General features: G+C 48.4%; 1 protein-coding gene across 1 annotated transcript in view; it reads right to left on the bottom strand.

The window, feature by feature from the left end:
- Window positions 1-1285: 1285 nt before the first annotated feature.
- The window catches only part of IPO8 (importin 8), a 557903-nt gene continuing 544475 nt past the window's right edge, over window positions 1286-14713 (bottom strand). The window contains exon 25 of the mRNA XM_085652356.1: window positions 1286-2050. Coding sequence (XP_085508482.1) covers window positions 1953-2050 — 98 coding nt within the window. The 3' untranslated portion in view covers window positions 1286-1952. The remainder of the gene's footprint in view (window positions 2051-14713) is intronic.

A 14713-nucleotide genomic window follows, 5' to 3' on the forward strand; every position in this document is an offset into this window, starting at 1 on the left:
ACCAAGGATGACATTCAGATAGTCTTGGATTTTATTCTACTGTAATTTCCATACTGAGAATATAAATTTCACTTTTCCCATTGAACATATGGGCTTACCCATCCCAGCATGTTGAATGTTAAAATAATAAAGGTCTGGCATAAATGGCCCTTATGAGAGGCGTGGCTGGTTGGCGGCAGCACTAAATGCAGCAACCACTACAGCTAGGTAATCAGTGTGCAGCTAGAGTGTTAGACTGAGTCCGAATGTTAGTGATTTTTCACCCAAGAACACAGATACTCAATGTGACATCTGAGCACCAAACGTGTCAAATAGGTATCTGCAAAAACACGCTTTGATGTAAAGGCAATGCTTAATTTGTCCTGTTTGACCAAGTAGCCACTATTTATAACATTTTAGAGAAGCTTTGAATGTTTCTAAATGAGATCGTAACAGATCCTCTTTTTTAACCTCATTACAACACAAATTTGCTTTTCAGCAAACTACTTACTTTAAACTAAAAACAACAAAAAAAAGGAATTCAGAAATAATTTTCACAAGCGGTTGTCTGGGTTATATAGAAGAGAATGGTTTAAAGGACTCCAAACAGCCGGAAATGGGACCTCCTCCTGCAGTTGGGTCTGATGCCAAACCTGTTTATTTTGCTACTTTGAGAGGATGTTGAGAAAGGTTACCAGATAACTCCCTGTTGCTGGAGCCAACACATTTCAGTCTTGGGATTTTATTACAAGATTGGTAAATATGTTATTTTCTCCTTAGCCCACCACTGGGAAACAAACCCCTTAGCCAGGGTTGAAAGAACAGTTGGATTAGGCACACCTGAGACTGGATTGTGACCCCCCCTTGGCACCGTGATGTCATGTTCATCATAGCACTCATTTGCTGTTCTAGAGTTAGACAATTTAAATCATATCTATTTGAACATTGTAATTTCACTGTTGAGCCAAAATAGCATTCCCTAATTCTGAGGCTGACCTGGGAATTCTACAGCCAATCCGCTTTAATTCCCTCGCCGAGTGCATAAACCCTGGAGGATCGGACTCCACTGGCTGTGACTGAGAAGAAAGGCTTGGAAGTTTTGCTTGCCATATAAAACTTGAAATGTATTCATTGGGAGGGAACAGAGGTCCTCTTCCTCTGGATTACCTGGAGGGGATATTGATTTTTTTTCCACCTGACCCCTAAATATTTTAGCATTTTGGAAAACCTCTAGCATCTATACTACTTCACACATCCCTTAATAGGCTACCAGAGGCTGAACAATGATTACTGCAACAAAGGAAAGGGCACATTAAAGTCCAGATATATTCTGTCTGCATCATGGACAACACTTTGTCATCACTAAAAGGCATAAAACAGGGACTTATTTAAATAAATGGAGCAGAAAAGGGGATATGCTGTTTCTGAAATAGAAGGGACCTGTACAAAATGATTCATCATATTTACCTTATAAAATAGTCATTATACAAACAAAAAAGAACTCTCCATCTACAAACCGGTTGGTGCATTCAACCGCTCCTCCAACCCCACTTATAATAGCACAATGTACTCCCTAAATACAAACTTTGTACTAGGGTTTCTTGGAACAGTCCATGTGCAACAGAAGGCACTGCTATCCGTCTCATCCATGCCGCACAGCTAACACCTGAGTACACCCATTTAATTACGTTAGGCCCATTTCATTTCCAACTGGCCTTTTTTTAGGCTTGTCGTTTCTATTTTTAATTGAAGTCCACCTGATCCAAAAGAACAGAAATATTTCATCAATCAGCTGGTTAAGGTGTTCCGATGAAAATGCAGAAACTCCACCGATAATTGCGCAGGGCACAAATGGGCAAAAAATAAAGGTTTTCTGTCTTCTTTTCTCCACTCTGAACGACGTTTGTTTTTATGTTGCACAATCAAAATGTTATTATGGAAGTCTCTTTGTTACCCCCTAAAGTTATTTCCCTTCAGTTGCCACTCGGAGGAGCATCGCCAACATTATGCGGTGAAAGTAGTCCTTTGTTGTCGAACTTGCACCCACTTTGTTGCTGGAAGGTCCTGGACTCTAAAATTTAAAAGAACAATTAAAAAGGTTTGTAGCGAGAACATCCATGTTCAATCAAATATAAATTACATATATATTGTTTGCAAGTCCATTATCAGTTCATTCCTCTTTTTCAACCCTATTTTGTAGGAGGTTGAGCCATCACCTGAGAAAAAGAGAATTCTGTTCAGGGGCTGCTCCTCTGTAATGGCGGAGGAGCGTGACCCCACTGGTCAAAGTGTGTTGCAGAAAAATAAAATGATATTAAAACAATAATATTTAATTTTTCTGTGAGGGGCTCTGGCTGACTGTGCAGGCATGCGGGGCGGGCCGGACCTTGACCGGCAGGAATGGTAGGCACTTAGAAGTGTGCATGTAAGTTTGGCCGGCCGTCTTAGGCCGGCCAAACAGATATGCACACTTTAATTTCTTCAGCAAGGCTAAGCTGCAGGCTCTGAGGTAGTGTTTGAGCGGCAGACCAGCCCACTCAGACCAATCCTGGTGCTGCTCTCATAGCATATGGATTGGGTAGGCAGGCTGTGCCTTCCCAGAGACTGTCAGCAGGGAAGCATCAAGGCAGACGTCAAAGTCGAGGCAGTGAGAGTTACGTTTAAAAAAATATATATTTTTGTTTACCCTTGTGAGAAGTTGGCCTGGTATATGCTGTTCACTAGTTAAAGTGACCACCTTGTACCATGCCAAGCAACCCTTATGTTGTGGTTGTAAGTCAACCTTTTCGGACCAGCTGCCCTAGTGGTAGCGTAGGCTAAGCAGTTTTTCAGGCTAAACTCGTTTTGGCATGTAAAGCAAGCTGTTTTACCATATGTAACCCCCCTTTATACCAATGAAAGGACACCACACAGATATATATTCAAAATATATATGTATTTATTACTCAAAGTATCCCCTAGACTCTTTATGAGCACAGGAGCACAAATCGTTAAACAAGAAAGTATTACAATATACAGAAGTTCCACTTTATATGGATAGGCCCTGGTGGCCGATCAAACCATATACTAAAATAGTGGTATAAGTACCACGACTAGGAAAGGGAAAAGGCCTAGGGCCTCTAGAATCGCTGGGCCTACAAGGAGCTAACTTCAGTTAGTGACCAGGAGGTCCACGGGTCGCGTGTGCAGTGAGGAAACTTACATGCGGGCTCCCATAGGTTTTCAATGGGTGCGTAAAAGTTAAAAAGTTACTGCTAGAAGGGTCTTCTGGATGGACTACGAACTTAAGACTTAAAACACAGACACTAGAGATGTTTCTCTACACTTGTGCACCGGAGTGCCAGCTTTACCTCACCCACAGGAAGCGGGTGCATAGGTCTCGAAGTGCGTCGGGTTTCGTCTATCTGTTCAATGGAGCCTGATGACAAAGATGCTGCAGGCGGTCGGTCCAGAAGAGATGCGGTGGATCCAAGGGTGGATCGGAGTTGTAGAAGACCTGTAAGCAGAGGGGACAGTGTTCACAGTCACTAGCCAGTGACTGGTGTGGCACCAGGTAGGTACCAGGCGATGTCGGGTGCAAACAGGCAAAGAGGTGTAGCTTGTCTCTGCAGCCACGTGGTCCCTGAAGGACGACGACGTCCAGGAGTCGGTTCACGAGCTGTCCCACGCAGGCTCCCGCTGTCGGCGGTGTCGGCGACTCAAAGGAAGCAAACAAGCCTTGGCAAAAGCAGGAGTCGCAGGAATTGAAGAAAGCTGCTAGCCCTGACCAGCAAGGCCAGAGGGGCTGCTCCTTTGGAGGGGAGCAGGGGCCAGTCTTGAGCAACCAGACCAGCGTCGTAGTTTTCAAAGATGGTCGCCAAGATGGCCACTAGCCAACGGGCCAGGGTCCGGTTAGGCGCGTCGAGTTGCAAAGTGCAGAGGGGCCCCACGCAGATCGTGGAGATGCTGGAGGGCTCACCTTTGGTGCAGATGCTGCTCGGATGTTGGGCTTCTCAGGTCCCAAAGCACAACTCGGAGGGAGCCTCTGTTGTCGCGCTTGCAGCTTGTCGTGGGTCTTTCAAGATGGCTGGCTCCACGTGTCTCGGTGCCTCCACGGGTTCCTTCTTTGCAGGGACTGTGGATCGGGCTGTGAGAGGTCTGGAGGTCCAGTTCTTGTCGGGCTCTGGGCTCGGGCTCCGGCAGGAGGCGGCGGCAAAGCAGACGTCGAGTAGCCGGTTGGTGCTTGCGTTAGCAAGATGGTCACTCCCTGACCATAGGGGAGAATTCCTTCTGTCCTCTGTGCAGCAGAGCGTCGAATTTCCCGTCTTCTTCTTCGTGTTAAGTTGATTCCAGGATGTCTGAAGTCTTAGGACACAGCTCCTACCTTTAAGCGGATTCTAGGGGCCGGACTACCTGCTAGGTCCCTCCCTAAGGGTGGGACCAGGAAGGGGGGTGGTTACACCCCCAAACCGTTGTCCAGCTCGCCCCAGGTCCGGGGCTGGTGTGCCCCAGGACGGGTTTGAACTGGCATATGCACCGAGGCTCCTTGTGAGCCTCAGGCATGTCTGATTCTATTCAAGCCCTACCTGACCAATACACAAAATCCTGTCTGGGGTGGTGCACGCACCTCCCCTGGCAGGAAACCCTTTGTCCACGTCTCCCAAGCTGGAAGGACTCCCAGCTGCAGGAGGGCAGACTTGTGTCGGTGGTGGCAGCGTCCATTTTGTGGAGCTGAGGCTATGTCTGATTTTACCCGGGTTTCAGGTGCTGTACATGTCGTGTCCCTCTAGAAGGGTGGAATGCTAACCCCGTCGCCAGAATTGGCGAGGGGTTAGTATTCCAATTCGTATGACACCTTACTCGACATGTTTTGGTAAAGCCAAACCAAAGATAGCATTTAACCGCGAGATACAGAATGCACTTAAGAGTATATGGTATGACGATACCTGGAAACGGTAGAAGGAAGTTGTTACGACCACTGCAGACAGGCTCAGCTCATGCCAGAGCACCATCTCACATGGAACCAATCACTCTGCCTTCAGGATTGTTAAGGCCTTCCATAGGAGTGACTTATAGGTTAACATGTGTCCCATTTAAGGTTAGGTATGGATATACTACACCTAAGTAAGAGGTGGTTACACCAACTTACCCCAGCTGAGTGATCAGACAGTTGTGTCAAATTGCTAGGCCAGGCCAGGGGTGGCATAATACATGCTTCAGCCCCTGGTAGGCCTTAGATACACCAATGCCCTGGGTACCTAGTATACACTGGTACAGGGGCTCACAGGGTGATCCAATCCCAATTGGTTATGCACCTAGAGTGCATAGTGTCAATTTAGTAGAGAGAACAGCAGGCTGGGGGTCTGATTAGCAGGCCCACAGCCTCAATATGTCAAAAACCAGTGAAGCAAAAAGCAAAAATTTGGGGTGACCATAGGATAGCAGACCCTACTCTCCTACACAACCCCCCCCAAACGCAGGGACATTAAACTAGCCTTGACCAGTCTCGTCTTCATGTCCTAAGTGGAAGTACCTGGAGAGACCATCTGCATTCCCATGGTCTGTACCTGGCCGGTGCTCCACTGTAAAGTCCATCCCCTGTAGGGAAATGGACCACCTAAGCAGTTTGGGTTTTTCACCCTTCATCTGATTTAGCCACAAGAGGGGCTTATGGTAGGTCTGAATCTTGAAGTGAGTGCCAAACAAGTATCGCCTCAGCTTCTTCAGGGCCCACACCACAGCAAAGGCCTCCCTCTCAATAGCTGACCAATTCTTCTCTCTGGGGGTCAACCTTCTGCTAATAAAAGCAATGGGTTGGTCTTGACCATCTACATTAAGTTGTGTAAGCACAGCTCCCACACCCAACTCAGAAGCATCGGTTTGGACAATAAACTCTTTGGAGTAGTCAGGACTTTTCAGGATAGGTGCAGAGCACATGGCCTTCTTCAGGTCATCAAATGCCTTTTGACAGCTTACTGTCCACTGAACCTTTTTGGGCATCTTTTTGGATGTCAGATCATTAAGAGGAGTCACAACGGACCCATAGTTCTTAACAAACTTCCTGTAGTACCCAGTCAAGCCCAAGAAAGCTCGAACTTGAGTCTGGGTGGTTGGAGGAGACCAGTCCTTGATGGATTGTATCTTACTCTCCAGTGGTTGAACTTGACCTCCACCTACAAGGTGGCCCAAGTACACAACCTTACTCTGCCCTATCTGGCACTTAGTAGCCTTGATAGTGAGGCCTGCCTTTTGCAGAGCCTCAAGTACCTTCTTCAGGTGGATCAGGTGATCCTCCCAGGTGGAGCTAAAGACAGCAATGTCATCAAGATATGCTGCACAAAAGTCATCCAACCCAGTAAGAACTTGATTCACCAACCTTTGGAAGGTGGCAGGTGCATTCTTTAGCCCAAAGGGCATCACCAAAAATTGGTAGTGTCCTCCTGGGGTTGAGAATGCTGTTATGGCCTTAGACTCCTCAGCTAACCTGATTTGCCAATAGCCAGCTGTCAAATCAAATGTGCTCAAAAACTTAGCAGAAGCCAGTTTATCTATGAGCTCATCTGCCCTTGGAATAGGATGTGCATCTGTCCTAGTGACAGCATTGAGTCCTCTGTAATCCACACAGAACCTCATCTCTCTCTTACCATCTTTGGTGTGAGGTTTGGGGACCAGAACCACTGGGCTAGCCCAGGGGCTCTCTGAGGACTCAATGACACCCAGTTCCAGCATTTTGTGTACCTCAGCCTTTATACAGTCCCTGACGTGGTCAGGTTGTCTGTAAAGTTTGTTCTTTACAGGAAGACTGTCACCAGTGTCCACCACATGGGTACACCAGTCAGTTTGACTAGGTATCAGTGAGAACATATGCTGAAATGATTGTAGAACCTGTCTACATTCAATCTGCTGATGATCAGTGAGGTTGCCTCCAAGGGTCACTCCTTCAACTGAACCATCTTCAGGGTTCTGAGACAACAGGTCTGGGAGAGGGTCACTCTCTTCCTCCTGTCCCTCATCTGTAGCCATGAGCAAGCCCATGTCTGCCCTGTCAACATATGCTTTTAACCTGTTAACATGGAGTACCCTGTGGGGACTCCTGGGAGTGCCTAGGTCCACCAAGTAGGTAACCTCTCCCTTCTTTTCCAGGATTGTATGGGGTCCAGACCATTTGTCTTGGAATGCTGCTGGGGCCACTGGCTCCAACACCCATACCTTCTGTCCTGGCTGAAACTCAACCAAGACAGCATTTTGGTCATGCCAAGCTTTCTGTAAGGCCTGGCTTGCCTCAAGGTTTTTGGATGCCTTCTCCATGTACTCAGCCATCCTGGAGCGGAGACCAAGTACATAGTCCACTATGTCTTGTTTAGGCTTTTTGAGAGGTAACTCCCATCCTTCCCTCACTAAACACAGTGGGCCTCTTACAGAGTGCCCAAACAACAATTCAAAGGGGCTGTAGCCAACTCCTTTTTGTGGGACCTCTCTGTAAGCAAACAGAAGGCAGGGTAGAAGGATGTCCCATCTTCGCCTGAGCTTTTCAGGTAATCCTTTGATCATACCCTTTAGGGTCTTGTTGAATCTCTCAACAAACCCATTGCATTGTGGGTGATAAGGAGTGGTGAACTTGTAGTTGACACCACATTCCTTCCACATAGCTGTCAAGTATCCTGACATGAAGTTGGTACCCCTGTCAGAAACCACCTCCTTAGGAAACCCCACTCTGGAGAATACTCCCAGTAGGGCTCTGGCCACAACAGGAGCTGTTGTGGTCCTAAGGGGAATTGCCTCTGGATACCTGGTGCATGATCCACTACCACCATCCACTACCACCAGTATAAATCTGTGCCCAGATGCAATGGGAGGATCCATGGGACCCACTATATCTATACCCACTCTTTCAAAGGAGACCCCCACCACAGGTAGTGGTATTAGGGGGGCCTTTGTTGTGCCACCTGATTTGCCACTGGCTTGGCAGGTCACACAGGAGCGACAAAACTCCTTGGTATCTTCATTCATGTGAGGCCAGTGAAAGTGAGGGACAAGCCTGTCCCAAGTCTTGTTCTGGCCTAAGTGTCCTGCTCGAGGAATATCATGGGCCAAGGTAAGAAGGAAGCCCCTAAATTGCAGAGGTATAACCAACCTCCTGGTTGCACCAGGTTTTGGGTCTCTAGCCTCTGAATAAAGGAGCCCATCATCCCAATACACTTTATGGGTACCTTGAGCATTCCCAGCAGCCGCCAGCTGTCTGAAGGGTTCAAGAGATGGACAGGATAACTGAGCCTGCCCCAAGTCAGCCCTGGAAGGTCCCCCTGTCCCCAGAAACTCAACCTGGTCAGGTTCAAGATCTTCAGGAACAGTTCCTTCAGGGTTCTCAAGATCATCTTCCTGGGAAGGCTGATCACCACTTGGAGGCAGGGGGGAAGGCACAGCCTTAACCCTCCTGTTCTTCTTCTTGGTAGGTGCTTGGTCCATTGTTCCAGGATCCAAGACCTGTGGTTCAGTAAGGCACTTTTTGGCCTGTGACCTGGTCACAGCAAGGACATGTGGTGATATACCTAACATCTCTGCATGTGTCCTGTACTCCACTTCTGACCATAGAGAACTCTCTAGGTCATTGCCCAACAAACATTCTACTGGGAGGTCTGCACTAACCACAACCCTTTTGAGGCCAGTTACCCCTCCCCATGAGAAGTTAACAACAGCCACACTATGTGAAGTAGTGGCATTGCTGGCATTGGTCACCAGGTAATTCTCACCTGGTTTGTACTGTCCAGGGTCCACAAAGCCTGGTGTCACCATAGTGACACTGGCACATGGGTCCGTGTAGGCTTGAGCCACTTTTTCATTTATTAAAGGAGTCTGTCTGTACTTGCCCAGGTTACTGGGGCTCACAGTCAGGGACAAATCCATGTCCCCATCACAGATCAGGACTGCCTGTGTCAGGGTTCTGTCTAAGTCAGAATCTCCTTCAGTTCCCATAGTGATTCCCACTACACCCTTTGTCTGGGGACCAACACTGCCAACAATAGTACTGGGAGCAGGTGCCTTAGGGGCAACAGTGTTGGGGGCTCCACCCTTCTTACAATCACTAGTCCAGTGAGTTGTATTCTTGCAAGATTTGCACCAGGGTTTCTTTGGACCTTCTTTCTTTTTTCCTTTAGGTTGTTGGGACCCACCCTCGTTAGTACTAGTTTGGGGCCCTGTTGAAGACTTCTGGTCTTTGGATTTCTGATCTCCACCCTTTTGGTCTGTTTTCTTCAGATCACCCCCTTGGCCCTGGTTCTGGTTCTTTTGCTTAACCCTGGTTCTGACCCATTTGTCTGCCTTCTTTCCCAATTCTTGGGGAGAGGTCAGATCTGAGTCAACCAAGTGTTGATGCAGTTGCTGGTTCTGACAGTTATTTAAAATCTGTTCTCTCATCATCAAATTGTACAATCCTGTATAATCAGACACCTTACTTCCCAGCAACCAACCCTCCAAAGCCTTAGTGGCACATTCAATGTATTCAGACCAGTCCTGAGTCTGTGTCTTCTGGGTATCTCTGAACATTAACCTGTACTGTACTGTTCAGTGGTTAAGCCTAACCCATCAACCACGACACTCTTCAGGGCTCTGTAGTTTCTGACATCCTCCTCTCTAACAGTGAGGAGTCTATCTCTGCCTCTACCTTCAAAGGAGAGCCATAAGATTGCTGCCCACTGGTCTTCAGGAACCTGCTGCACTTTGCAGGCTCTCTCAAGAGCAGTCATCCACTTGTGGATATCATCCTCACTTTTGTAGGGGGGCACAACCTTGGACAGGTTCCTATTATCAAAGACCCTATTTTTGTCCCTAGGGACATTTCTGCCACCAGTGGGTATAGACCCACCCTCTCTAGGTTGCCTAGCCTTACTCAGTTTCTCTTCCATCAGGGCTACTTCTAGCTCCTGCTTCCTGATCCTCAGCTGGGCTTCCTTCATTCTGGCCTCATGCTCCCTCCTCTGAGGGCTGGTCATCCTTCTTCTGGAGTGACCTTGAGAGCCTCTAGAGGCATGAGAAGCATTAGAGTCACCCGAGTGATTCCTCTGTTTCCCAAACCCCTGGTTAAGGCCTTAAGTTAGCTGGGCCAAGTATAACACTTGGCACTGGGCTAGTTCTCCCTTCATCCCCACTACCATCAGTATCAGTACCCTTATCACTTTCATCCTCTGTCGTGTGATTCTCATCTAAGGAGTGACTATTGGAAAGGGGTACTTCAGTAGCATCTTCAGAAGGGGGGCCTCCTGTTCCAGTCCCTGAGGGGCCTAACTGGGAAGCTTTCTTGAGAGCTCTCTGATCTTGATCAGCTTGTAAGAGTTCTCTGAGTTCAGCAGAGGTAGGGTTCCTGGGCTGTTTAAGGCCCCTGATATTTGCCAACTGCCTGAGCTCATTTTGGTTTAGGGTAGCAAAGATTGATGTTGCCCTCTGGGGGTCTCTCTCGACAGAGATGGGTACATTGGACCCCTCTTCCCCAGCCATTGCTCTTAAGTGTGGGTGGATGTGTTGCAACTACCTACACTTGGTTTTTCCTACTAAACCTATCTAGTAGTTGTAGTCAGGGTGTGCTACTCCCTTTTCTCTACAACTAAGTTCAGTAGAACTTAAGTATATAACTAATCTTGTTTTATATGTACCTACAGGTACCTGTGTGATCTTTCAATTGGTAACAAAGAGATTACAACGGTAAAACACAGCAAGCTCAAATCCCAACCGCTGCTCACCAATGTGAGAAGTTGGCCTGGTATTTGCTGTTCACTAGTTAAAGTGACCACCTTGTACCATGCCAAGCAACCCTTATGGTGTGGTTGTAAGTCAACCTTTTCGGACCAGCTGCCCTAGTGGTAGCGTAGGCTAAGCAGTCTTTCAGGCTAAACTCGTTTTGGCATGTAAAGCAAGCTGTTTTACCATATGTAACCCCCCTTTATACCAATAAAAGGACACCACACAGATATATATTCAAAATATATATGTATTTATTACTCAAAGTATCCCCTAGACTCTTTATGAGCACAGGAGCACAAATCGTTAAACAAGAAAGTATTACAATATACAGAAGTTGCACTTTATGTGGATAGGCCCTGGTGGCCGATCAAACCATATACTATAATAGTGGTATAAGTACCACGACTAGGAAAGGGAAAAGGCCTAGGGCCTCTAGAATCGCTGGGCCTACAAGGAGCTAACTTCAGTTAGTGACCAGGAGGTCCACGGGTCGCGTGTGCAGTGAGGAAAGTTACACGCGGGCTCCCATAGGTTTTCAATGGGTGCGTAAAAGTTAAAAAGGTACTGCTAGAAGGGTCTTCTGGATGGACTACGAACTTAAGACTTAAAACACAGACACTAGAGATGTTTCTCTACACTTGTGCACCGGAGTGCCAGCTTTACCTCACCCACAGGAAGCGGGTGCATAGGTCTCGAAGTGCGTCGGGTTTCGTCTATCTGTTCAATGGAGCCTGATGACAAAGATGCTGCAGGCGGTCGGTCCAGAAGAGATGCGGTGGATCCAAGGGTGGATCGGAGTTGTCGAAGACCTGTAAGCAGAGGGGACAGTGTTCACAGTCACTAGCCAGTGACCGGCGTAGCACCAGGTAGGTACCAGGCGATGTCGGGTGCAAACAGGCAAAGAGGTGTAGCTTGTCTCTGCAGCCACGTGGTCCCTGAAGATCGACGACGTCCAGGAGTCGGTTCACGAGCTGTCCCACGCAGGCTCCCGCTGTCGGCGACTCAAAGGAAGCAAACAAGCCTTGGCAAAAGCAGGAGTCGCAGGAATTGAAGAAAGCTGTTAGCCCTGACCAGCAAGGTCAGAGGGGCTGCTCCTTTGGAGGGGAGCAGGGGCCAGTCTGGAGCAACCAGACCAGCGTCGTAGTTTTCAAAGATGGTCGCCAAGATGGCCACTAGCCAACGGGCCAGGGTCCGGTTAGGCGCGTCGAGTTGCAAAGTGCAGAGGGGCCCCACGCAGATCGTGGAGATGCTGGAGGGCTCACCTTTGGTGCAGATGCTGCTCGGATGTTGGGCTTCTCAGGTCCCAAAGCACAACTCGGAGGGAGCCTCTGTTGTCGCGCTTGCAGCTTGTCGTGGGTCTTTCAAGATGGCTGGCTCCACGTGTCTCGGTGCCTCCACGGGTTCCTTCTTTGCAGGGACTGTGGATCGGGCTGTGAGAGGTCTGGAGGTCCAGTTCTTGTCGGGCTCTGGGCTCGGGCTCCGGCAGGAGGCGGCGGCAAAGCAGACGTCGAGTAGCTGGTTGGTGCTTGCGTTAGCAAGATGGTCACTCCCTGACCATAGGGGAGAATTCCTACTGTCCTCTGTGCAGCAGAGCGTCGAAGTTCCCGTCTTCTTCTTAGTGTTAAGTTGATTCCAGGATGTCTGAAGTCTTAGGACACAGCTCCTACCTTTAAGCGGATTCTAGGGGCCGGACTACCTGCTAGGTCCCTCCCTAAGGGTGGGACCAGGAAGGGGGGTGGTTACACCCTCAATCCTTTGTCCAGCTCGCCCCAGGTCCGGGGCTGGTGTGCCCCAGGACCGGTTTGAACTGGCATATGCACCAAGGCTCCTTGTGAGCCTCAGGCATGTCTGATTCTATTCAAGCCCTACCTGACCAATACACAAAATCCTGTCTGGGGTGGTGCACGCACCTCCCCTGGCAGGAAACCCTTTGTCCACGTCTCCCAAGCTGGAAGGACTCTCAGCAGCAGGAGGGCAGACTTGTGTTGGTGGTGGCAGCGTCCATTTTGTGGAGCTGAGGCTATGTCTGATTTTACCCGGGTTTCAGGTGCTGTACATGTCGTGTCCCTCTAGAAGGGTGGAATGCTAACCCCGTTGCCAGAATTGGCGAGGGGTTAGTATTCCAATTCGTATGACACCTTACTCGACATGTTTTGGTAAAGCCAAACCAAAGATAGCATTTAACCGCGAGGTTCAGAATGCACTTAAGAGTATATGGTATGACGATACCTGGAAACGGTAGAAGGAAGTTGTTCCGACCACTGCAGACAGGCTCAGCTCATGCCAGAGCACCATCTCACATGGAACCAAGCACTCTGCCTTCAGGATTGTTAAGGCCTGCCATAGGAGTGACTTATAGGTTAACATGTGTCCCATTTAAGGTTAGGTATAGGTATACTACACCTAAGTAAGAGGTGGTTACACCAACTTACCCCAGCTGAGTGATCAGCCAGTTGTGTCAAATTGCTAGGCCAGGCCAGGGGTGGCATAATACATGCTTCAGCCCCTGGTAGGCCTTAGATACACCAATGCCCTGGGTACCTAGTGTACACTGGTACAGGGGCTCACAGGGTGATCCAATCCCAATTGGTTATGCACCTAGAGTGCATAGTGTCAATTTAGTAGAGAGAACAGCAGGCTGGGGGTCTGATTAGCAGGCCCACAGCCTCAATATGTCAAAAACCAGTGAAGCAAAAAGCAAAAATTTGGGGTGACCATAGGATAGCAGACCCTACTCTCCTACAACCCTCAATTCCCCATTCTCCCCTTCCCCCCCTAAACTTTTGTTGTGAGGCGGCTCTTTAGAAACTGCCACTTTAATCCCTCCCATAAGCTAATTAGCCCCTGGCTGTGAACTTCCTGGTTTCTCTTTCAGATAGTATGATATCTCTGGCTTCTGCTGTCAGTTGTATGTCTTTACCTACATACTTGTACCCTAGGAGGGAGGCTTTACCACTGTTTTTTTGCAGACAGTATTTTGATAGCTAATATGCTCCTCTGTCTTAATTTATTTTCTTCCCACCCTTCCCATCTTACCCTTTGTTGTTCTTACCGGTAACCTGCATTTTCATCTCTTCGCTTTCCCCTCTTCATATTTATACCGTTTTGACCTAAAGTACAAGTTACTTACCTTCGGTAACAATGTATCTGGTAGAGACGGTTCTAGCCGCAGATTCCTTAACATAGAATTATCCCCAGGTGTGAGACTGGATCCGGAAAATCTTTGCCACAGCACTTCTGCGCGCCGGGGGGTGGTACCACGCGACCCCGCCCTGACGTCGTCCGCGGATGTGACGTCAGCGAGGTCACATAAGTCCCACCCCGGCGCGCTGACTTCAGTTTTCTTCTGAGAACTTTTCCGCGCCACAACGTGGAGCCATCACCAACAAAACTGTGAGAGTATGGGAACAGTGTACGAAAAAATCAGTGAAACAAAAAGGGGAGAAGCGAATGGTGACGAACAGCACTATTAGGGACAGTACCAAGCACTGAATTACTGAAAATCATGGAAAGGAAAGAGCAGAGCACCACTGTGGGAAGCAACCATGCAAAGCGAAGGCGAGAACCTCCCTAGAGGCAGATAAAACATGATAAAAATGACGTGGCCGAAGACAAAGTCAGCAACCACAAGCTATAACAGTGAGGGGCAACATGTCTGGAACAGAGGAGTAACGACAAAGCACCCCAAGAAAACACTATCAAGGAGTGTCATATCCCCCCGTAAGAAGCTAAGGGAAGAGGCACAGTCAAGAAACCCCAACCTAGAGGATTGCGGAGGAGTCAAAAAACCCCAAGCAATGACAAAGAGAGAGAGAAGAGTATGAGTAGGCCCCACACTGGAATAACCATGGTGAAGGGATGCAGAAGTACACATGAACCTACCATCCAATGACTACAAAAGAAGGAGTGGAAAAAGAAACAGAACGAAGCATCCCGCAAGGGAGGAAGAGAAAGAGGGCATCTGCAGAAGACAAAGCCACCCGGAGGGAGGCGAGTGCAGAAGACCAAGCTGAAGGGTCCT

This window comes from Triturus cristatus, chromosome 4_1 (assembly GCF_964204655.1).
Source record: "Triturus cristatus chromosome 4_1, aTriCri1.1, whole genome shotgun sequence".
Taxonomy (NCBI): domain Eukaryota; kingdom Metazoa; phylum Chordata; class Amphibia; order Caudata; family Salamandridae; genus Triturus; species Triturus cristatus.